At 47.8% G+C, this 23,033-nt stretch overlaps 1 protein-coding gene across 5 annotated transcripts in view; it reads left to right on the forward strand.

Moving 5' to 3' along the window:
• The window catches only part of alpl (alkaline phosphatase, biomineralization associated), a 130,343-nt gene that overhangs the window by 34,967 nt on the left and 72,343 nt on the right, over positions 1 to 23,033 (forward strand). For 3 of the 5 annotated variants that reach the window (XM_072478547.1, XM_072478551.1, XM_072478548.1), the window contains 3 exons: positions 13,935 to 14,066; positions 18,626 to 18,691; positions 20,026 to 20,145. In XM_072478547.1, coding sequence (XP_072334648.1) covers positions 14,006 to 14,066; positions 18,626 to 18,691; positions 20,026 to 20,145 — 247 coding nt within the window. In that variant the 5' untranslated portion in view covers positions 13,935 to 14,005. Of the gene's footprint in view, positions 1 to 10,285; positions 10,371 to 13,934; positions 14,067 to 18,625; positions 18,692 to 20,025; positions 20,146 to 23,033 lie in introns of all 5 variants that reach the window. The other 2 variants (XM_072478549.1, XM_072478552.1) reach the window with 2 other exon arrangements.

A 23,033-nucleotide genomic window follows, 5' to 3' on the forward strand; every position in this document is an offset into this window, starting at 1 on the left:
GGGTCTGGGATCACGAGCTGGGAACTGCAGCTCGATACAATCGAAAGGCTGGCAGTGGTTCCCGGTTTTGCCAAGGCTAAATCACAAGTGACTCGGCGCCATCTCTAATTTCAAGGTGCCATTGCTTTGAAACAAGCCTTTTGATTATATGCCGCAGGTACAATTTGCAAAGTACACGGTGCCTCATTGAGTTAATAACACACCTATGATTGTTTGGGGGAGGGCGAGCAGCCCATAATAAGTATGATGAAAATAGATGTGTTTAGAAATTTGACGCCAGTTAGTTGGGAATTTGCCTTCAGGGAAAGCAGGGTCATTAGCTGTGAGCTCTGAGGCTAGATGCTGCAATGGAGGGCACTGCCAAAGACCTCGTTGGCAGTGCTATCGCCAATGCCAATGTAAACACCACTGGCTTGCGGCCAGCTTTGAAGGCTCAATACAGGGAATGAACCAGGTTCACCCCCATTGTCCTGTCCACTCATCACACACTGCCCCTCGCCACCATGCTCACCCCAGACAAATAGAGGTAGTCGTGAGTTAAATAATCACACAGGATGATAAGAGCTGATATGAGATGGACGCTGGTACTGCAGAAACCATCCCCAATGTAAAAAGGACAAGAAAGAAATAGATACTCCACCAGCAATTGGAACATCCCAAAGTCAACAAGGTATTTTTGAAGAGTGGTCACTGTTGTAATGTAGGCAATGCGTCAGCCATTTTGTACACAGCAAGCTACCACAAACAACAATGTGATGACAGCTAGATAATCTGTTTCATTGATGTCGGTGGAGGGAAGCCAGGGACAAAAACCCCACACTCCTCTTCAAAGTAGCACCACAAAATCTTTTACGTGATGGGAGAGAACATCTCACCTGAAAAACAGCACCTCCAACAGAATGACAGTCCCTCAGCGCGGCACTGAGGTGCCAGTTCGGATTACGTGCTCGACCTCTGGAGTGAGATTAGACCCCCCCCCCCCCCCCCCGCCCCCCCCCCCCCCACCCACCCAGCCTTTTGACTCTGTGGGCAGTGTGCTACAAAATTCAGCGAATCCCCACAGAGCAAAAGGAGGCCATTCGGCCCATCGAGTCTGTACCGACCCTCTGAAAGAGCACCTTACCTTGGCCCAGTCTCCCATCCTAGCCCCACATCTTTGGACACGAAGGGTCAATTTAGCATGGCCAATCCACCTAACCTGCACATCTATGGACGGTGGGATAGAAAGCAGAGAACCCGGAGGAAGCCCACGCAGACACGGGGAGAACGTGTAAACTTGCTGAGCAGCAGCTGATAATTATATCAGTGTGATACAGTCATCCTGACAGCACGAGGAGGTGACAACCAAACAGCTTCTGAAGGGAACAGCCTGTTGTGCAACTGTTTCTAATGTGGAACAGATCCACTGGTTGATTCATGAAGCAGATTTGAAAACAAAGACATAGATACTCCTTCATGGGTTTAGTAAATCTAACGTCCCAGTAAGTGTTGTGATTCTGCTGCTCTCTGATTCGCCCACACACCTTCTCAGCAGGCAACTCTCAGGTACTCAGCCTGCATTCAACGCCTCGTCAGAACAAGCTGTCTGAGCACTAGTCTCATTGATATTTTGGTTCTTGTTGTGCACATTATAACTGACCTCATCTCCAAAGTACTAGCAGCGGCTGTAAAACACTTTGTGATGTTCTGAGGCAAGATATAACTGTGAGAATTCCCCCCCCCCCCCCCCCCCCCTTGTCGCAGGCTGTCAGTTTGCTGTTGGAAAGAAGTTCATGAGGCAGAAAACTGAATTATTTTAATTGATTAAAGCGGCTCTTGTCATGCAGGACTGACACCGTAGCTCTTTTCGATGCTTGGCCACAATTGACAGGCGGCGATAGGGTAGCAGTACTCACAGGCCCCGGGGTGCCTCACTGAGCGACACCCAGCGCAAGTCTTGATTTGCTTCCCACCCAAGTCTAACTTCAAATCCAGCTGGTGCATGGTGTTGCTCTTTCTAGCTTGATTCTATTTGCTCTGTTTCGGTCACCTTTGCTCATGAGTCGCCAGGTATCTTTATGATACCGCCACGTGGTTCAAGTTTAGGTTATGATTAATAATACAGCACACCGCTTAGTAAGGATTAAAACAACGGTCATTTATTATATACAACAAGCAATATTAATACCCTAATACTACTTTCTATATAACAAACCTATCACTACTGGCCAATACTTAACTTAGTTTGAGCCCACCAGGTCAGGGAAACGAATGGCTTGTCCAATCAAATCTGGCCCGCGGGATTCAAAAGGCTGCTACAGGTCGGTGGCTAGGTGTCTCTACCGGATAGCGATCGTTGGATTCAAACTTACTGCTACCGGTGGCTGGTCTTGCGAAGGTCTCGTGCAGGCGAAGATGAGAGAGAGAGAGATCTGAACTTGGACCTTTACTTTTATAGGGCCCAGGGGCTTCCCGCCTCCTGGGGCGGCCCTTGACCCTGAGTCCCAAGTGATTGGATTCTGTCCCCAGTCTCTGGGGTCGATGTGTCCAATGGTGAGGCGATTCCTCGATCGGGGGGTGGTCGCTCACCTGTCTTTGTTTCGGCCACTGCAGGCGCCGACAGGTCTGGCCCGGTATTCAATTGCTAATATGTTGCAATTGTTCCCGGGGATAGCCGATTTAACTGTGGATGTCTGAGTTGATTAGATGTAAACAGTCCTGAATGAAACTGCGGATACCTGGGTGGAAGGGCTGTTGATAGCCCTGAGTATCGATCTGGGCTACGTTCCCAGAGCTGAAGCTGCAAACCTGTCTGCAGCTGCCTGCTTGTGTCTTTTTTTGGCTGCTTTTCCCAGCAGTCTTTCGGTTTAGCCATTTTAAACTGGGTTTTGGCCAGATTAATCGGAACGCAGCCATTTTACATGGCTACATTCCCGCCTTGTGATCCTAACACGAAGCGTGAAGGATCACATAAATTTTGTCCTCTTCGTTTCCCGACTGGGGGGTACCTCCCACATGGCCACTACTCTGACCCTAGCTATGCACAAAAATTTACCTAAACAATTCTTGAGGGCGCTATGTCAGGTAGGGGCATGTGTCTATAAAAAAAATAAACTGGGAACCTCTAATTTTACCTCAACACTCTATACTCCTAAACATTGCATTATCCTATCTTCCTAAAACATACAACAACAATCACAACATTGAATATACTCTTTCCTGGCTTGGCAGTCAAGCTCAGGATCATACATTTTTTTTAATGAAACGTTCCGTATATCTCTTTATTTACAGGAATAATGCACGTGAATACTCTTTATTCTTTATAGGTCGCGGGGTTCTGGGGTCTGGTCATAGCCGAATATCGGGGATTGGATCCGATATGCCGGGGTTCGAGCGCGGTACGATCTCCTTTTCCACTTGCGGAGGCGCATGGTCTGTAATGCACAACTGAGTATAGCCAATGCCAACAGTGCCTCAATGATGTACGATAGAGAGTACCAAGTTATGAGCTTGGCACACCAGGATAATGCAGCGTGGTTGGTGACTGGGCCCTCGGTACTACGGGGCAGTGAAGCGTTAACGGTAAAGGGGTTTGGAGTGATGGGGTCCGCGTTCCCGCGCAACAAAAAGTCCATCAAAAGAGTGTTGAGCACGAAGAAAGGAGTCCTCATGGCTGTCTTCTTTCTTTTCCTTTTCCTGTTTTCGCTGGTTTTCTCCGGACTTGGAGCTTCTGGAGTTCTGTAAGACAAGCGTAGTGTGTGTAAATACTTCGGTTTAATATCTGGTGTGTTAGTGCGTCTGTCCTTCTTGGGGCCAATTAAACCCTTATAATTGGTCACAGTATGTGACTCTCCCCCCATTTTTTTTTTCAAAACAAATGTTTGGACACGGCACACTTCCCAATGGTGGACCAGTGCTAACTTTACCATCCAAATGTTCCAGGATGTAAATAGCATGTGGCAGCAACCCAACGGTTGCCTAAATAAAATAAAACGGTTTTTGAACGAAAAGTTCGAATGAGGTGCGTGTGGGCCGCGACGGGTACGATTTGGGTGGAGTCCCCGGGTAGGACGGCTACCAATACCGTATCTTCCCTACCCGAGCGTTTTTGACCAACGGGGGGGTCCCCAGGCAGGGCGGGTCTCACGCCGTTTCTCCACTGCCTGAGCGACCAAAGAACGGACAAAAATGTAGTCATCATGGTGGGGTTACTGTTCTGATTCTACCATCAAATCAGAAGAGTAGCTACGATCGGGCGTCTAGTCTGGTGGGCCTCTGAGGCAAGTCCTCAGAGGTATCGGCCGAATGGGCGTGTGGCCGCGGTGGGTGTCAGTGGGAAAAGTTAAAAGTTCAGGTGAATGGGTGTGGGGCGGTGAGAAAATTCTCCTGTAGGACGAACAACATTTAACAAACAGACAGACAACATAAAACATTCTGCAGGTTCCATCAGAAAGGACAACACTTTTCACCAAGTGTCTCCTTTAAATCATCATGTGGACACCACAGTTCTCGGCCGCTATGGGCTCTGCCTTTCTCTTATCGAGAGTGCCTGTCGGTTGGGCACTCTGTGGTTTTTTAGGGTCTTTGCATTCCCTAGCAAAATGTCCCAATTGGCCGCAATTGTAGCACTCTTGCGGTTTGGCTGGGGGGCTGTTCTTTCCCTCGTTTACCCAGGCGGGGTTGTGAAGAGTGGTTCTTACTGCCTGCACGTCTGCGGCGGCTTGGTTTTCCTCGGGGGTTCTAGTTGCTGATTTGCCGTGAGCCGCTTGTTCCCAAACGCGGGACAATCTCTTGACTACCCACTTCTCATTATGAGCCTCCACCGAGGGGTCATAATTGTTACAGGCATTCTGTCCTGCTTCTGTGGCATGGGAGATAAGGGTGCGGGTCCACTTGGCCATATTGTTTGCGGACAAATGGGCGCGATCTACGTTGCCGAAAATGGCTTCAAAATGAATCCACAAGCGTCCTGCGAACGCTGTGGGGTGTTCAGACTTTTTCTGTCTGCATTTATTCAGACCGTCTACGGGGTCGCCCCGGTTGTACCCGATCGCATCCAGGATCGCGGTATGCATTTCTGCAAGGGTGCCTCCTCCTACATTCTGTGGGTCGTGAAGGGCTGCTGCGACCGATGGGTCTAAGCTGAGGACTGTGAGCTTTACCTGCTCTTTCTCATCCAGGCCGTACATGGTCGCCTGGTGTTTGACGGTGGCAAAGAAATGGTGTGGGTCTGAAGCGGGGAGGATTGGTGTGATTTTGGCACACGCGTCCCGTAATTGGGTCACTGTGAGGGGGGTGGAATATAAGACGTCCGCCGCGTCTGCTGTGGCGGTGCGGTGGGTTGTTACAGGGTTCATGGGAGCCTGTATTATCTGTTGTGTGGGGGGTGGGGGTGCTTTCCTCCTTTGGGGTTTTCCCTGCGCACATGCTCCCTGAACATATCTCTGCGCTGTCTCTCGCAATTCTTCCCAATCAGGGCCGTCTTCCTGTTCTAAACTTTCCCCAAAGGTTTCTTGAAATCCCTTTTGGACAGAAAGCAGTGCTTTCAAGTCTGCAATCTGCTTTCGGCACTTTGCATGGTCTAAAGTACTCTGCCTTTGTTCCGTTGTTGTGGCGTGGAGCGCTCTCAAGGCTGCCTTGAGATCACTACATTGTTTCTGGAGCTTCTCTAACTGGTTTTCTGTTTCTTTCTTTACCAGGACTGCACGCTGCAGGTCCTGATAAGCCTTCTCATACTGTGACTGGAAACTACTCAAGTGCGCCAGACAAGATTGGTGACCCTGTTTGGCGTCAGCCACCTCTTCGTCTTTTGCTGCTAATTTCCCTTTCAATTCCAGGTTCTCTTTCTCAATTTCGCATGTATCGGTTTTACTTATCCGATGTATGCCTTCTATTTCCTTGCGGAGCGTCCTGATGACCTCCTCTGTGCCTCGCAATTGTGCCAGACAAGACACAATTGCCATCGGCTTGCGCGCTTTTGCTAAACTCTTTTTGTGGATCTCACTCAGGTTCTCCCACCAAGTATGCCCTATACTTCCAGGACCTGAGTCGTCGTTATTGCAGAAATCCTTCCACACGGGCCACCCTTTGCCCTGCAGAAATTTGCGGATTTCCACTTCCCAAACGGGACACTGTCCCGCTCCTACGCTGCTGACTGGTGCGACAGCAAAATCCTCGGGGTTCATGATGCGCTGCATCGCTTGCATTGCCTGCATGGCTCTCTCTTATCTGCTAGTTACGTTCGAATTTGGAACAGGGGGCTAAGGTGGTGTGGTAGATGCGGGTACGGATTGCGCTAATTTCCGAAATACCAACTGCCGATAGTTTTGACCCAACAAAAAAGCTATCAGTTTTGCCTTATAACCCTGTTAGTTACGCATGCATATACACACTTTCGAATTGTGAATTATTAACCAGAACCGCTTGAACACTTGTGGGTTTTTTTTTTTTGTTTCCGATTGGATTCTAATTCAAAATGTTGGGGTTCTCCCGGAGTGGTTTTCCACTTCTAAGTCGGGTCCCGTCAGGATGTCGCCAATTATGTTGCTCTTTCTAGCTTGATTCTATTTGCTCTGTTTCGGTCACCTTTGCTCATGAGTCGCCAGGTATCTTTATGATACCGCCACGTGGTTCAAGTTTAGGTTATGATTAATAACACAGCACACCGCTTAGTAAGGATTAAAACAACAGTCATTTATTATATACAACAAGCAATATTAATACCCTAATACTACTTTCTATATAATAAACCTATCACTACTGGCCAATACTTAACTTAGGAAGAGCCCACCAGGTCAGGGAAACGAATGGCTTGTCCAATCAGATCTGGCCCGCGGGATTCAAAAGGCTGCTACAGGTCGGTGGCTAGGTGTCTCTACCGGATAGCAATCGTTGGATTCAAACTTACACTTGCCGGTGGCTGGTCTTGTGAAGGTCTCGAGCAGGCGAAGATGAGAGAGAGAGAGATCTGAACTTGGCCCCTCACTTTTATAGGGCCCAGGGGCTTCCCGCCTCCCGGGGCGGCCCTTGACCCTGAGTCCCAAGTGATTGGATTCTGTCCCCAGTCTCTGGGGTCGATGTGTCCAATGGTGAGGCCATTCCTCGATCGGGGGGTGGTCACTCACCTGTCTTTGTTTCGGCCACTGCAAGCGCCGACAGGTCTGGCCCGGTATTCAATTGCTAATATGTTGCAATTGTTCCCGGGGATAGCCGATTTAACTGTGGATGTCTGAGTTGATTAGATGTAAACAGTCCTGAGTGAAACTGCGGATACCTGGGTGGAACGACAACTCCAAATTTCAGTCAGTGAAAATAGATTGGCAATTTAATTTTATGCAGCTACCAGATTACCAGTCTGCCGGTGACCTCTCAATGGTAGTTCTGACATAAACTCAAGTATTTCTTTGTTGAGGATTGGGTTTAATCATTGGAATGCAAATGGCCTGGGGGGGGGGGGGGGGGGTGATTCTTTGATCCTTTGCTGAGGCTGGTTCAGTGCTGGAACAGTGATTTTGTGACAGAAGCACAAATGACAATTCCCACCACTGGAATTCTGGACAAAGGAATTTGAGCAAAGGTCAATTGATGTTACAAAATAGGGGGTGACAGCATCTGCACCAAGAATTTAGTCAACCTTTTAATCCCGAGGCTCATCTCTCTTGAGTTTTCTATCGATGTTGGGCTGGATTCTCTGGTCCTCCAGCTCTGGTTTATTCCTGGCGGTGTGCGCCATTCGCTGGTGGCGGGAGTCACTCCTCTTGCTGATGGTCAATGGGGGCTTTCCATTGAAGTCACCCTACACCGCCGGGAAACCCCGGAGATCGTCTCTTTGAAGTTTAGGGTGGACCGTGATTCGAGCACTCAGAGTGTAGCAAGAGTGAACTTGATGGGCCAAATGTTTCGACGCTGTTGAATGTCGAGTGAAGAGGCGCCATCTTTTTCTCGGGTACAGGTGTGAGGCAATGGGACAGGAGGGCCAAACCTGCGGGCAGGAATTTCCAGCCTCCCCTCCCGCCCCAGAGCGGCTTGCAGATAGTGGATCTGTGTGAACCAGATGTGGGCACAGCTGCTCTCCTTCGAGGAACGGACATGTAGTGCAAGGTAAGTATTACAGCTGTAATGCTTCCCACAATCCCTGTCTGGACTGCTGTCTAGCTTCCAAACAGGAGTACCTTTTCTGGGGGAGATGGGGGGGTGGGGGGGTTGGGGGGGTGGGGGGCTGTGTGTAGGAGCGTGGTCTGTTGAGGGGATCCATTTAGGCAGGGAGGTCCCCTAGTGCATGGGTCCCTGGAGTGGTCTCCCTTTTATAGGGGTCTTGGAGGGGGATCCCCCATTACAGGGCCCTTGTAGGGGGGGGGGGGCATGAGGGTGTCTGCTAGAGGAAGCGTGAGCAGGCAGTGCATTGTTGTGCGGGGGGGGGGGGGGGGGGGGGGTCTGATGGGCTCGGATGTATCTACCAGCATGGCCCTAGCATGGTGGACCTTGCGGTGTCCCAAGGGAGCAACCATTGCCCCCTTGGCCCACCACGAGATTCCACCATGTCAGGTTCACGATTGCTGAGACCACAAGTGATCCACGCTTGTGGGATTCCTACGGGGACCAGAGAATCATGGAGGCTGGAGCTTAGGGCGCCACGCCCGCTAAATAGATGCCAATGGGTTATTAAGACCCATTTTCATTTATTTACATCCCTCCGCCGGCACACATTGTGAATCTTGTTCACGTCGCCAGCTGGGGGCCGGAACACGGTATTCGGGTGCCGATCCAGATTTTCCCCCGACGCCCGATTGTCCATCCCATCGGGGAATGCATTCCAGGAGTCCGGACAAAAAATCCCGCCCATGGTCTTCCAAAACACTGGTGTTGTAACTTCAGTTTGACTCGCCCGCCTATCTGATGCACAAGAGCAAGACATTTCTCAAGTTAAGCATTAGAAAAGCACAATCCATCCAGCTCCTGTCAGAAACTCTGAACCATTATCCTCGATCCATCTTTTTCCTGGCGGAGAGAATATCTTTAATCTGAGTCCATCCCTGTGCAGCCTTGGTATCCTTTTAATGTTGACCTAAACTTCAGACCTCTCATGCTATGCATCATAAGGATCCCTGACCTTCCCGTTCTGTAGCATTATCTGTTTCCTACCTGAACTTCTTCTCTGCTGCCACGGAAACCTTTGCTCATACTTTTGTTGTTATATCAGACTCAACCTCCTCAAATGTTCTGGCCACTCCTGTCTTCCAAAACTCCATTCTTACTCCACTTTCCCCCCAAAATCAACTACCCCATGCCATCCTTCACCACGTCCTAAACTTCCTTTCCACATCAGGGTTGTTTGTGGCTAATTTAATTCATCCATGGGCTTTGTAATGTTTCAGAGTGATGCAGAAGTCCGATATAAATGTTACTTCCATTCGTGTGGTTGCTGGATCTACTTGGTGTGGCTTTTAATTCGCACTTGGCTAAACCTATAATCTAATAAAATAATCTCTTTCCCACCTTAGGCTCATGCGAAGGAACCTCTCCACTATTTAGAACCATAGAACTCTTACAGTGCAGAAAGAGGCCATTTGGCCCATCGAGTCTGCACCGAGCCTCTGAAAGAGTACCCTATCTAGGCCCACACCCTTGCCCTATTCCCATATCTCCACCTACTTGCACATTTTGGACACTAAGAGGCAATTTAGCATGGCCAATCTACCAAACCTGCGTCTTATTGGACTGGGAGGAAATCTGGAGCACCCAGAAGAAACCCATGCAGACAAGGGGAGAATGTGCAAGCTCCACACAGTCACCCAAGGCCGGAATTGAACCCGGTCCTGGAGCTGTGAGGCAGCAGTCGAATTTCTGAGCAGCAATTCCGCTGAGATCTAATGGTAGATGTTTGGGTGACACAGGAACATAGGGACATAAAAACAGGAGTAGGCCTTTCAGCCCAACAAGCCTTCCAGTGACGTGTCAAACATTAGGATTGTGTGACAGCATGAGAAGCACAGAAACGTTACTGCACAGGGTGACGTCAGTTGGCCTATCACGCTGGCTCTCCATATGAATAATTTAACCTGTGCCACCCCCGTCCCCCCGTGCCCCCAGCTGTCCCCCCGTAGCACTCCACATTTATACTTTTCAGTGAATATCCAATTCCCTCTTCAATCTCTTAATTGAACCTGCCTCCATCTCCTTCCAGATCCTAACCTCTTACTGTGTGAAAAATGTTTTTCATGTCGCCATTGCTTTTATATCTGGGTTTTTTTTGGAAAAACCTCAATCCTTTCACCAATGGGAATATTTTTTTTCTACTTTGTACCAGACCCCTCGCGGTTTTGAACACCTCTATCAACTCTCCTCTCAACCTTCTCCAAGGAAGACAATCTCAACGTCTCCAATCTATCCGGGTAACTGAATTTCCTTATCCCTGGGACCATTCTTGTGGATCTTTTCTGCAATCTCTCCAGTACCTTCACATCTTTCCTCAAAGTGTGGGGCCCAGAATTGGAAGCAATACTCCAGTTGAGACAGAACTGGTGTTCTCTACAAGTTTAACATCACTTCCTTCCATTTGTACTCTTCTGAGCGGAATTCTCCAGTCGCCCCAGAATGGGTTTTCCCATGGAGGCAGCTTCCCATTGGGTGGGGTCTGCTGGTCGTGGCGAAGTCGATTTATCCTCATCCGTGCCGCCATCCGGGAACTCATGGCAGGGTTCAACGTGGGTGGGATCGGAAGATCCCACCGGCTTAAAGCCCGGAGAATTCCATCCTCTGTCTCTATTAATGAAGCCTAGGTGGTTGTATGTTTTAAGAATCCCCTCTTTCCGGGCCTGCCTCTCTGCTGTGAGACTGCTATTATTCAATTTTAGCCCTTTACACTTCATTAGTTGTCGGCTATGTCCAGAATGAAGAAAATCCCAGAATTTACCTCACATAACAATGGACTCTGCCCGAAACATCACATTGCTTTATTCGGCTAGCTCACATTCCTCATCGACAAAACCTGTTCTCTGAACTGGTGATAATGGGTTAAGTCTGACTCAGGCGGACAGGGCTCAAAGCCCATGCCAGAGGTTGGAGGATATCATTTAAATTGAAATATAGTTGAAACTGAAAGAGAACTGACTGCAAGGCCATAAGGCAGAGGAGCAGAAGTAAGCCACTCGGCCCATCGAGTCTGCTCAGCCCATGCAATGAGATTATGGCTGATATGATAATCCTCAACTCCACTTTCCCGCTTTATCCCCACAACCCATGATTCCCTTACTCATTAAATATCTGTTTAATCTCAGCCTTGAACATACGTAACGACCCAACCTCTACAGCTCTCTGCGGTAAAGTATTCCACAGATAAACTACTCCCTGAGAGAAGAAATTCCTTCAGAGAATCAAGACGGCACAGTGGCCAAGTAGTTACCACTGCTGTCTCACAGCGCCAGAGACCTGAGTTCAATTCTGGCCTTGGGTGACTGTGTGGAGTTTTCACGTCCTCCCCATGTCTGCGTGGGTTTTCTCCGGGTGCTCCGGTTTCCTCCCACAGTCCAAATATGTGCAGGTTGGGTGGATTGGCCATGTTAAATTGCCCCTTGTGTGTGCAAAGATATGAAAGTTAGGTGGGGTTACGAGGATATGGTGGTGGAGTGGGCCTAGGTAAGGTGCTCTATCAGAGGGTAGATGCAGACTTGATCTGCTAAACGGCCTCCTTCTGTACTGTAGGAATTCTATGATTCTAATTTCCTCCTCATCTCTGTCTTAAATAGGAGACCACTTACTCTGAGATTATTCCCTCTGGTCCTCGATTCTCCTGCAAGAGGAAACACCCTCTCAGTATCTACCCTGTCAAGCCCCCTGCAAATCCTACATGTCTCAGTAAGGTCATCCTGAAGATGGTACACACTGCTGACACTGGGCGTTGGTGGTGGTGGATAGGGTGAATGTTTATCTCAAAGTCTCTGATTTCTTTCAACTCTAACTCAGGCCTCTGACACTCAGGGCTGGATTCTCCGGTGTCCGATGCCGAAATCGCGTTCGGCGATCGGCCGGGGAATCACATTTCCCAACCGGATCGGGGGCGACGCTGCTTTCACGATGCCTCGCCCCCTGCAAAGTGGCATACTTGCATAGTATGCCGCGCCATGTATCCACGGCCTCAGGCCATTGCCTGAGGCCCATCCCCCGATGCTCCGCCCCTGACCGGCCGAGTTCTCAACGGCGCGGGACACGTGCAGTCTCATCCGTTGAGAACTCAGCGTGGCGGCTGCGGACTCAGTCCAGCGCCGGAACAGTCGGGGAAGGACCGATCCGCGGGTAGGGGTGTCATTATTCGGGGCTGGGGCACTGTGGTGGGGCTGTCCAGGGTGCGCACGCTAGCTGAAGGGGGGGACTATTTTGTGGGCCGGGTCCGCGAACGGCCTCTTCCATGAAGCATGGCGCAGCCGCTGCAGGCCACTACCGTGTGCCATGCGCGGCCATGGACACTGCAGGCCAAACGTGCCGGCACAAATGGCGCCGATTCTCTGCACCTCGGAGAATCGTGCCCCGGCGTCGGGGCATCGTGGCGCGGTTGCGGCGATTCCCCGGCCCGGCACGGGGCTCGGAGAATCGCCCCCTCAATCTTTAACTCTACAATATCGCTAGATGAAAATACACCCCTTGTTTTTCAAACTGGGGTGAGAGACAAACTGGACTCCTTTATTTTTCTCGCCATCTGCCCTTAAGCAGATGTGTTTTAATTTTTGAAATAGGCCTTGGCGTGTTTGTTTGTGAAGTTAATTTTAAAGTCTCACGTAGCGAACTCTCTTTCGAGTAAAATCAGATGTATTGTTTATACATACATTCAAACCCGGGGCATGGTAGTCACAACTACATACCAGCACACAAGGGGATAGGAAATAAAATAGTCTTACAAGTAGGAATAACAGAATGAAAATATATTAATTTACGTGAATGTTAGGGTCCAGAATGTCAGAGTCCAGTGAGTGCTCCATCATGTGGGAATTAAAGTTCAGGTGGGTTCAGTTGACTGAAAGCCAGGATTGCCAAATTCCTTCAGTGTTGGTGATGTCACAAGATACGGTTAGTATACAAAGAGTATCTGTTCTACAGGTGATGGCAGGGATCTTCCAGAGAACCAGACTTTGTGGAGGTTCATACTTGAGGCAGGCTTTGTTGTCAGCCTGGAGTCCTGCTTTGGTGTTGACAGTCTGGATGTTAACAGCTGACTGGTCTGGGAGTCCAGGAATGTAACATTAACATTTTCCAAAAGCCAAAGAAGTTTAGGTCATGTGGTCTTGCCCAACAATCAGTTTCTGTGTCTCTGGTCAAAATCAATTGCTCACCTTAGGAGATGCATGATGGCTAATAGTGCCTCAACAGGCATGATGAATTTTGCTAATTCTATCTTTGTTATAAGTCCAGGCTGGGGAGACAGACTGTCTGCTGCTTCCATGTTCCATTGGTTATAATTGTTTGTAAGGTCCCTGATCCTTGTAGAAACTCACAACTATCATTGAAACTGTAGCCAAGTGCATATCATGTGACCTGTAGCAGCCATGTTATTCAACCATCAAAGTCCGTGTTTAAATAAGCAGAAAGTAAGGTTTGATTTACACAGTTGATGGTCTCTTTCATGTCTGATGGACATGACACTTGCAGGTCCATGATTAGATCCTGGCACAGATCTCGAGGGGGGGGGCTCGGTCTGACCAGAGCCCTGTACAGTTCGATTGACATTATCATGCTTGTTCACATTTTGTTCATCTAGCAATTAGTAATATTTTGATTCTGCTGGCCGTCATAGTTTCGCGTCATTTGAAAATTTGACTAATTTTCCTTTGAGTCGATTGATGCGAATTTGAAAGAGCATTTGTTGCAAAATGCAAGGGAAGGCAAATACTTACAAGGTCTGTTGATTAATCTTGTTAACCTGCATCTCTTCAGTGACACTTGCTTTTTTCCTCCTTTTTCTTCAGGGAAGCCTTGAGGAGTTTGACCCGATTGCACTGGGAAGTTGAGCTCTGAAAACAGAACATCAGAAAGAACTATGAAAATTTCACTGCTGCTACTCATTGCCAATCTACATCCCGTCTGGGGATTCATACCAGGTAAAGTCTTTTCATCCAAACTGGCTTCAATAAATTTCTTGACCACAGAGATTTTCTCAGCCTTGGTGCCAAAATAAAATCAAAGGTTTCATGTTGGATGTTGCATAAGGACAATGAAATATTTTAAAAATCACTACCTTGTAAACCGTACTTTGTTGGACTCCCTATCGCTGGAATCTCCTCCAGCCCTCAAGAGGTCTCTGCACTCACCATATCCTGGTCTCTTGCGCATCCCCACTTTTAATGGCCCCCATTGTTGGTGGCTGTACCCTCAGTTGCCTAAGCTCTAAGCTCTGGAATTCCCTCTCTAATTCCCTCAGGGTCTCTCACTCTCTCTCTTCCTTTCAGATGCTCATGGAAAACATAGCACAGTGATTAGCACAGTTGCTTCACTGCTCCAGGGTCCCAGGTTCAATTCCCGCTTGGGTTACTGTCTGTGCGGAGTCTGCACATTCTCCCCGTGTCTGCGTGACCTACCCTGCACATTTTTGGGTTTTGGGAGCGAAACCCACGCAAACACGGGGAGAATGTGCAAACTCCACACGGACAGTGACCCAGAGCTGGGATCGAACCTGGGACCTCGGCGCCGTGAGGCAGCAGGGCTAACCCATGGCGCCACATTGCTGCCCTACTTTCCCCTGATTTATGAGCACAGTCGGGATTACTCCATTGTGTTTTGAAGAATGGTGTGATGGGATAGTCACATCTGAATTTTAAAAAACATATTGGGCTTGATTCTCCATCGGCGTTTAATTAGATCTCAGGGCTTTCCTCTATTCATCCTAGAATGGATTTGGGATTCAGTCTACATTACATTTAGTTTCCAAATTCCAAGTGTTAATTGTAAAGGATCCAGGGCCAGAGTTATCAGGACAACGAAGACAGTTACGTCAAAGAGCTCTCTCCAAAGTTAATGAATAATCTGTGACAGCTGTTACCCATAACAATCTGGGGCAATAGATGAGTTGTTCCCACATTGTGCAGTTGGCGTTTTCAGACATTAATGTGTTGTCGGAACTAAGTTCAGGCATTCACAGTATGATGCGGGTCGATCAGCACAAAATTAGGAAATGGCGATTGGTTGAATGTTCAACCGTACTAGCCTATCCTCAGTTAGTGAGAAGGTCAGAGGCCAAAGGACAGAAGCTCATGGCCTACAGCCCAGTCCTTGAGTATCTACTTGGAGACAATTGAGGACCAAGATTTTCTTAAACCTTTGCCGACCTGATCCAATCACAAAGATAATTTAGACAATGAACAGGAACACTATGGCTTATTTTGTTTTGTTATACTGCATAAGGTAGCAGTGAGGTGAGACTTACTATTTATTTAAATATAAATTTAGAGTATCCGATTATTTTCTTTTCCAATTAAGGGGCAATTTAGTGTGGCCAATCCACCTAACCTGCACATCTTTGGGCTGTGGAGGTGAGACCCACACAAATACGGGGAGAATGTGCGAACTCCACACGGACAGTGACCGGGGGCCGGGATCAAACCTGGGTCCTCAATGCCATGATGCTACAGTGCTAACCACTGTACCACCGTGCTGCCCGAGACTTACTATAGATGTTATTTTAAATGTTTATTGTAAAATAAACCAAGTTGATGAATTTGACATTCAATTCTGTCCTACAAAAGTACGATGTAGGACACTCTTTCCAGGATCGAAGAGTGACCTGGGGAAGTATGGTGATCCAGTTTATTTATCATGGTTAATTTTCCCTGGGTTACATTGGATTATGATTAAGTCAGATAGGATTACATATAAAAAACAGCACAAAAACATGTCAGAGATGTTAGACGTTTTAGTTGCGGTGATATGAAGAGTCTAAAGTTCCATTCCTTTTTCACAAACACACATTTATTTCATTCCAACAGCCTTTGCACAAAACTCTAACTATACATCACCTGACAGAGGCCACCTGTAGCCCCTTTACATATCAGTGTCAATTAATGGATACTTAACATAAATGAGACAACTAATTGCAATGTCTCTTAACCCATTACTTAACAAGAGAGAGCAGTCAGTCTATAAAGTCTCATTTGAACCTCCTTCCAGCATTCCTCATCTAAGTCTACCATGGCACGTGCTTGTCGAGATTCCTCTTAACTACATCTTTACTACACACTTCAACCACTCCCTGTGGTAGAGGGTTCCACATTTTCACCACTTACAGGATAAAGACGTTTCTGTTGAATTCCCGATTGGATTTCTTTACGACTATCGTTATATCGATGGTCCCTAGTTCTACATTTCCCCACAAAGGAAACATTCTCTCTGTATCCACTTTCTCAAAGCCTTTCATCTTTTTAAACACCTCGATTAGGTCATCTCTAAGCCGTCTTTTTATCCAAGAGAAAAGAGACCCATCCTTTCCTGATAATTGTACCCACGTATTCCAGGTACCATCCTTGTGAAATGTAGGACATCACGGTGGCGCATTGGTTAGCACTGCTGCCTCACGTCGCCGAGATCCCAGGTTCGATCCCGGCCCCGGGTCACTGTCCGTGTGGAGTTTACACATCCTCCCCGTGTTTGCGTGGGTTTCATTCCCACAACCCAAAGATGTGCAGGGTAGATGGATAGGCCACACTAAATTGCCCCTTAATTGGAAAACATTAATTGGGTACTCTACATTTATTAAAAAAAGATCCTTGTGAAATGCCCCTGCGCCCTCTCCAGTACCTTCTTGTAATATGGCAACCAGAGCTATATGATTGTCGCAGACATTGGCAGGTCAAGGTAACATCATCAATTGGACCATTTGGCGAAAGACCATTTACGCTAAACCCAAGAGGATTTCTAGAGGTCAGATGTATGTTGCAGGGAATACCATGTTCACATATAAATGTGTTTTTGTCATTCTGACATTGACTATAATTGGCTCTTGAGCCTGATTTGTCCCAAATTAAGTATTTTGCTCTCTGCAGTTCACTAAAGCTCCTTAACCCTTTCACTAGATGGATTTACTGAATATTATTCCTTTTCTTTCCTAGTGAAGCCGATTTCTTATGTAAACAGCTTGTAGAATTGCACCTGACTCTGATGACGTACGCTGATGGTTGAACCAAAGGCATTGGCATAATCTTCCTCTTTGATTTTAACCGGAATGTGAAGATATTTGTTCAATGTGATTTCGAATCATCTGTCTGTTCCCCACGTGTTCATCTTGTGACGTCATGTGTTATCATGTTTCACTTGTCTTGTTACATTTGTGTATTTTTGCCATTGCCTCTGCAGCGACCTAGCCTTTCTAACCGCATCCCCCCCCCCCCCCCCCCCCAAAAAAAAAAGCTGGATCAAGTGATCTGGAGAGTGGGGAGCTTTAGCTCCAACAAAGGATCATGACTTCTTTCCTTCCACTTGCCCCTGGCATCAGCTTTGTGTTTGGGGCAATAGAGACCTAACCCCAATGGTGAAATCAATGCGGATTTTCCTCTAATTCGCCTGGAGTAAGGATGAAAGAGAGAGACAATTCCTCATTATTGTGGGACCCTCTATCCAGTTGGATGTTAGGGGGCGGTCAGTTAGCTCAGTTGGCTGTACGACTAGTTCGTGATGCGGAGCAACACCAACAGCGTGGGTTCAATTCCAGTTCTGGCTGAGGTTATTCATGAAGGCCCTGCTTTCTCAACCTTGCCCTTTGTCTGAGCCGTGGTGACCCTCAGATTAAATCACCATCAGTTGGAATCGCAAAGGCGAAAACAGCTTATGGACCTCTGGGACTGTGGCTACATTTACATCCAGATGGAACTCACTGAATTTATGCAACTTGACCCATTAAAAGGAGTGATGTGAAGATTTTGCACTCCTATGGATAGACAGTGGCTTAGTGGTATTGTCACTGGACTAGTAATCCAGACACTGAGGGTAACGCTCTGCGGTTCTAGTTTCCAATCATGGCAGATGGTGAAATTTTAATTCAGTAAAAATTAGGAATTAAACGTCTAAAGATGGCCATGAAAGCATTGTTGTAAAAACTCATCAGGTTCACTAATGTTCCTTTATGGAGGGAAATCTGCCATCCCTACCTGGCCTGGCCTACATGTGACTCCAAACCCACAGCAATCCACTCTGAAGTAGCCTCGTAAGCCACTCAGATGGGCAGAAAATGCCGGCCCCCCACATCCCATGATGACTTGGAGTGAAGTCTTCAGGCCAGTGATGTTTAAAGCAATTAAGAGAGGTTTGGACTGCATTGACTTATGAACCAAACACTCATTGGCGTTACTGTCAAAGTGAGTGGCACCAGGCCATTTAGAACCTGATTACATAAAGCACTGGGTGCAAGGTCCCCCTCTGCCAGGCTGCCACCCAGAAAGCAAAGCAAGCGACTCCCTGTCTTGGATGGCGACATCCTTTAATTGAGACTTGAATTTATTCCGATATCAAGTAGCTTCACAGCCCTTCGTCATGGTCACTTAACCCTGGTACAGCTACCCAGTTTAAGTTTATTTTATTAATCTCTGTGCTGTTGGTGTTTTTTGTATCCTGTAGTCAAAAAAGCCACTACTTTCACTCAAACTTCATGTTCCCATCTTTTTGACTTTAATAGGCTACAACCTACCTGCTGGACTAAAGAAAAAACGAACCTATAATCAGGTCCGGCGCCCACCTCCAGGTTAGGCTGAGCTCGGAGGTCCATCTTATCTCATTTTGTGTTTCATTTGTTTGTGTCCTTTCTCTTACTTCGCTGGGGGGGGGAAGGAAGAGTGGGGGGGGGGGGGGGACTGTGTGTGGCTCTGATCTGACTGTCTCCCCAAGCATGTCTGGATTTATAGATCTCTGCAGAACCATTCCAGCTGTCTCGAGGGATTTTCACCTTCTTTGGGCAAAAATTCTCTTGTATTCTTTTCCTGTGCATGGTGAGAATTAGTCGTGCGTCAACGCAAATTAACTGCTCCCTCTACTTGGAAAGTTGACCTGTTTCTTCACAGAAGGAAAAAACAGTTTGTACCAGTATTCTCATTTCCCCCTTTTTACTGGGAGTGGAATCAAAGGATTAAAACTGAAAACAAAACAAATTCAGCAAATATTTTCTATTTGCTAAGGTGTGCATGTCTGCTCCTCTCTCTATTCTTTGAACAGCTTAAGGGTTGTATCTACAGCGCATGGGAAATCCATTCCCAGAGCCAAATGGAGTTTGCTTGTAAGTATGATGACTTTCCTGATGAAATGTCCACAGTCTTTTGGTGAAGAAGTTTACCTCTTCTGTCCTGAAGGAAAAAGATTGCAAGGCCATTTCTGTTTTCCGCTGTCTCTCCTGCAAGTGCTTTCCTACTTTATACTCACACATGCCTTTGTTTGCAGTGTAAGCTGTCGTACGCCTGGGTTGGGTTAATTTGAAGCCTCCGTTGATGGTTAACGGCAAAACCAATATCTCCAGGCCCAGGTGGATGGTTTCTGTTTTGACAGCAAAGAGAGCAGGTTCCTTCTTGTTAAAACTCCATTCTCCTAGTCTGGCACATGCTGATGTGCCCAGCGCTACCCTAACACTGACTTGAAGGAACATCAAGTTATGTTGCTGTGGATCCATGCCCTTTTGATCTGCCACCTTCATTTTACTCGGGCTTCTGACCAGCTGGCACTGGGAGGAATTCCATTGTATGGCTGCACAGTCCGAAAGGTAATCTCATGTACCAACCAAATAAGTGACCATCTGGAATATAAATGGTGCTTTTGGTTCCTTCCTGAATGCCAGTAAAATGAAGGAAGATTCTTTCCAAATAAGCCTGTGAGGAAAACCTACATGGAAACTACACTGATGTCGAGGATTAATCCCTCAAATCACTTGATAATTTTTTTTTATCAGAATGGATTTTGGCAAGCGTTATGGAGGCTGAAACATTTTTATGTTCAAATCTTGAGGTTTTGGCTGAATCCATTATTGTGAATCGATCAGCTCCCAATGAAACAAATGTTGTTTGGATCTAACCTTTGTTTTCTATATTGTAGAGCATGAAATGAACCCAATCTACTGGAGAAACCAAGCCCAAGAAACTCTGAAACGAGCACTCCACCTACAAAATCTCAACACTGGTGTCGCAAAAAATGTCATTCTTTTTCTAGGTGATGGTGAGTGTTCGGTTTCTGGGAGGATGCTGAGTTTTTTTTGGAGTCATCCATTGCCTAACCACCAAATGAACCAGTTGGGTTGAATAACCCAGTTCCTGTGCCATAGATTCTAACTATTTTACTCCTCTTCACTTTCCCCCACAGTTCATTCCACATTTATCTTCCTAGCTTGAGGAGGCGGGAGTACAGTGGGCTGTAATCAACACTGTAGGGGCAGTGGAATGCTTATTATAATGTGATTGGGGTCTCCACCTCGACACATATCCTTGTAGAATCATAGAATCCATATAGTGCAGAAGGAGGCCATTTGGCCTATCGAGTCTGCACCGACCCTCCGCAAGAGCACCTTAACTTAGGCCCATTCCCCCACCCTATCCCCATAACCCACCTAACCTTTGGACACTAAGGGGCGATTTAGCGTGGCCAATCCACCTAACCTGCACATCTTTGGACTGTGGGAGCAAACCGGAGCGCCCGGAGGAAACCCACGCAAACACGGGGAGAATGTACAAATTCCACACAGACAGTCACCCAAGGCTGGAATCGAACCCGGGTCCCTGGCGCCGTGAGGCAGCAGTGCTAACCACTGTGCCATGGTGCAGCTCCATGAGAAAAGAATCAAGTGAAAAGCCATCCCCATGTCTTTGTAAGAATATCAGGGGCAGGATTCTCTGATCCCCCCCAACGGGTCGGTGAATCGCCGGGAGCTGGCGTGAATCCCGCCCCCGCCGTGTCCCGAAGTCTCCGCCACCAGAGATCCGGCGGGGGCGGGAATCGCGCCGCACCGGTCGGCGGGCCTACCCCCGCCGATTCTTCGGCCCGCGATGGGCCGAAGTCCCGCTGCTGGAATGTCTGTCCCGCCAGCGTGGATTAAACCACCTTTTGAACGGCGGGACAAGGCGGCGCGGGCGGGCTCTAGGGTCCTGGGGGGGTCGCGGGGTGATCTGGCCCCGGGGGGTGTACCCACGGTGGCCTGGCCCGCGATCGGGGCCCACCGATCCGTGGGCGGGCCTGTGCCGTGGGGGCACTCTTTTTATTCCGCCTTCGCCATGGTCTTCACTATGGCAGAGGCGGAGGAGACCCCCTCCCCTGTGCATGCGGGGGGGGGTGACCTCAGCAGTCGCTGATGCTCCCGCGCATGCGCGGAACCGCATCGCCCGGCGAAGACCTTTCGGCCCCGGCTGGCGTGGCGCCAAGGCCTTTCCCGCCAGCCGGTGGAGGTGAGGGTTTGGCCCCTAAAGGTGCGGCCCGACGCCGGAGTGGTTCCCGCCACTCCATCATGCCGGGACCCCTGCCCCGCTGGGTAGGGGAGAATCCCGCCCCTGATCTTCACGTTCCAAATTCTCCATGAACCATTTAGAATCGTACAATGGTTACATCATTGAAGTAGGCCATTCGGTCCTTGAATGGGTTGAGTGGCTCTCAACAAGAGCAATTTTGCTAGTCCTACTGATCCACTCTTTCCTTGTAGCCTCACAATTGCATTTCCTTATCTTGTCTATCCAAATGACTGATGTCTCTCATGCCCAGTACCATTTTCCTAAACCTTTCTCATTCCATCTTTCGAGCCTTCTCATCCTTCCTAAAGTGTGGTGCCCAGAACAGGACACAGTATTCCAGTTGAGGTCTATGTTTAATTGTAGTTCATCACAACCTCCTTGCTTTTTACTCTGAGCCTCTGTGACGACCATAGAAACGTAGAAAATAGGAGCTCGAGGAGGCCATTCGGCCCTTCGAGCCTGGTCCGCCATTCAATACGATTAAGGTTGATCATCCAACTCAATAGCCTAATCCCACCTTCCCCCATATCCTTTGATCCCCTTCGCCCAAAGTGCTGTATCTAACTGCTTCATCAAAATTTAGTTTGGGCCTCAACTGCTTCCTATGGTAGTAAATTCCACAGGCCAATCACTGTCTGGGTGAAATAATTTCCCCTCATCTCAGTCCTAAGTGGTCTACCCCTTAGCCTCAGACTGTGACCCCTGGTCCTGGAAATCCCCACTGTCAGGAACATCCATCTACCCTAGCCCTGCTAGAATTTTACAAGTTTCTATGAGATCCCCCCCCTCATTCTTCTGAACCCCAGTGAACACAATCCTTTTTTTCAAAATTTAGAGTGCCCAATTTAACGTGGCCGATCCACCTACCCGGCACACCTTTGGGTTGTGGAGGCAAAATCCATGCAAACACAGGGAGAATGTGCAAACTCCACACGGACAGTGACCCAGAGCCGGGATCGAACCTGGGACTTTGGCACCGTGAGACAGCAATGGTACCCACTGCCCCACCGTGCTGCCCAGCGAATACAATCCGAACCATCTCAATCTCCCCTCATCCGTCAGTCCTGCCATCCCAGGAACTAAGATCCTATTTGTCTTCGTAACTACTTACTCAACATGTCCTGTCACCTTCAGTGACTTGTGCACACACACCAGCAGACTTTGTCCCTGAACTTAATTTAGAATTGTACCCTTTATTTTATATTGCCTCTCCTTCTTATTCTTTCTATCAAAATGAATCCCTTCAAACTTGCCTGTATTAAATTTCTTTTCCCCCATCCACTGACCTGTACACCCAAGTTTAAATAATTGATATTGATCAAGAAAAACAAGAGTCTTAGTGCCAATCCCTGGGAAAACCAATTGTTATCTTTCGCTAGTCTTATAAACACCATGACTATCTTGTTTCCTGTCTCTCATCCAGCTTTATAGCCACATTTCCATCGTCACTTTATTAAAGGGGCTTCAACTTTGCTGGAAAATAAATTTTAAGACGCATTTTATCAAATGCCTTGTGGAACTTCACATAACACCGCATTATCTTCGTCGCTCCGTTCTTTTATCGCATCAAAAATTTCCGGAACGTTCATAGAACCATCAGAGAACCTC

Source organism: Scyliorhinus torazame, chromosome 16, assembly GCF_047496885.1.
Source record: "Scyliorhinus torazame isolate Kashiwa2021f chromosome 16, sScyTor2.1, whole genome shotgun sequence".
Lineage (NCBI taxonomy): Eukaryota > Metazoa > Chordata > Chondrichthyes > Carcharhiniformes > Scyliorhinidae > Scyliorhinus > Scyliorhinus torazame.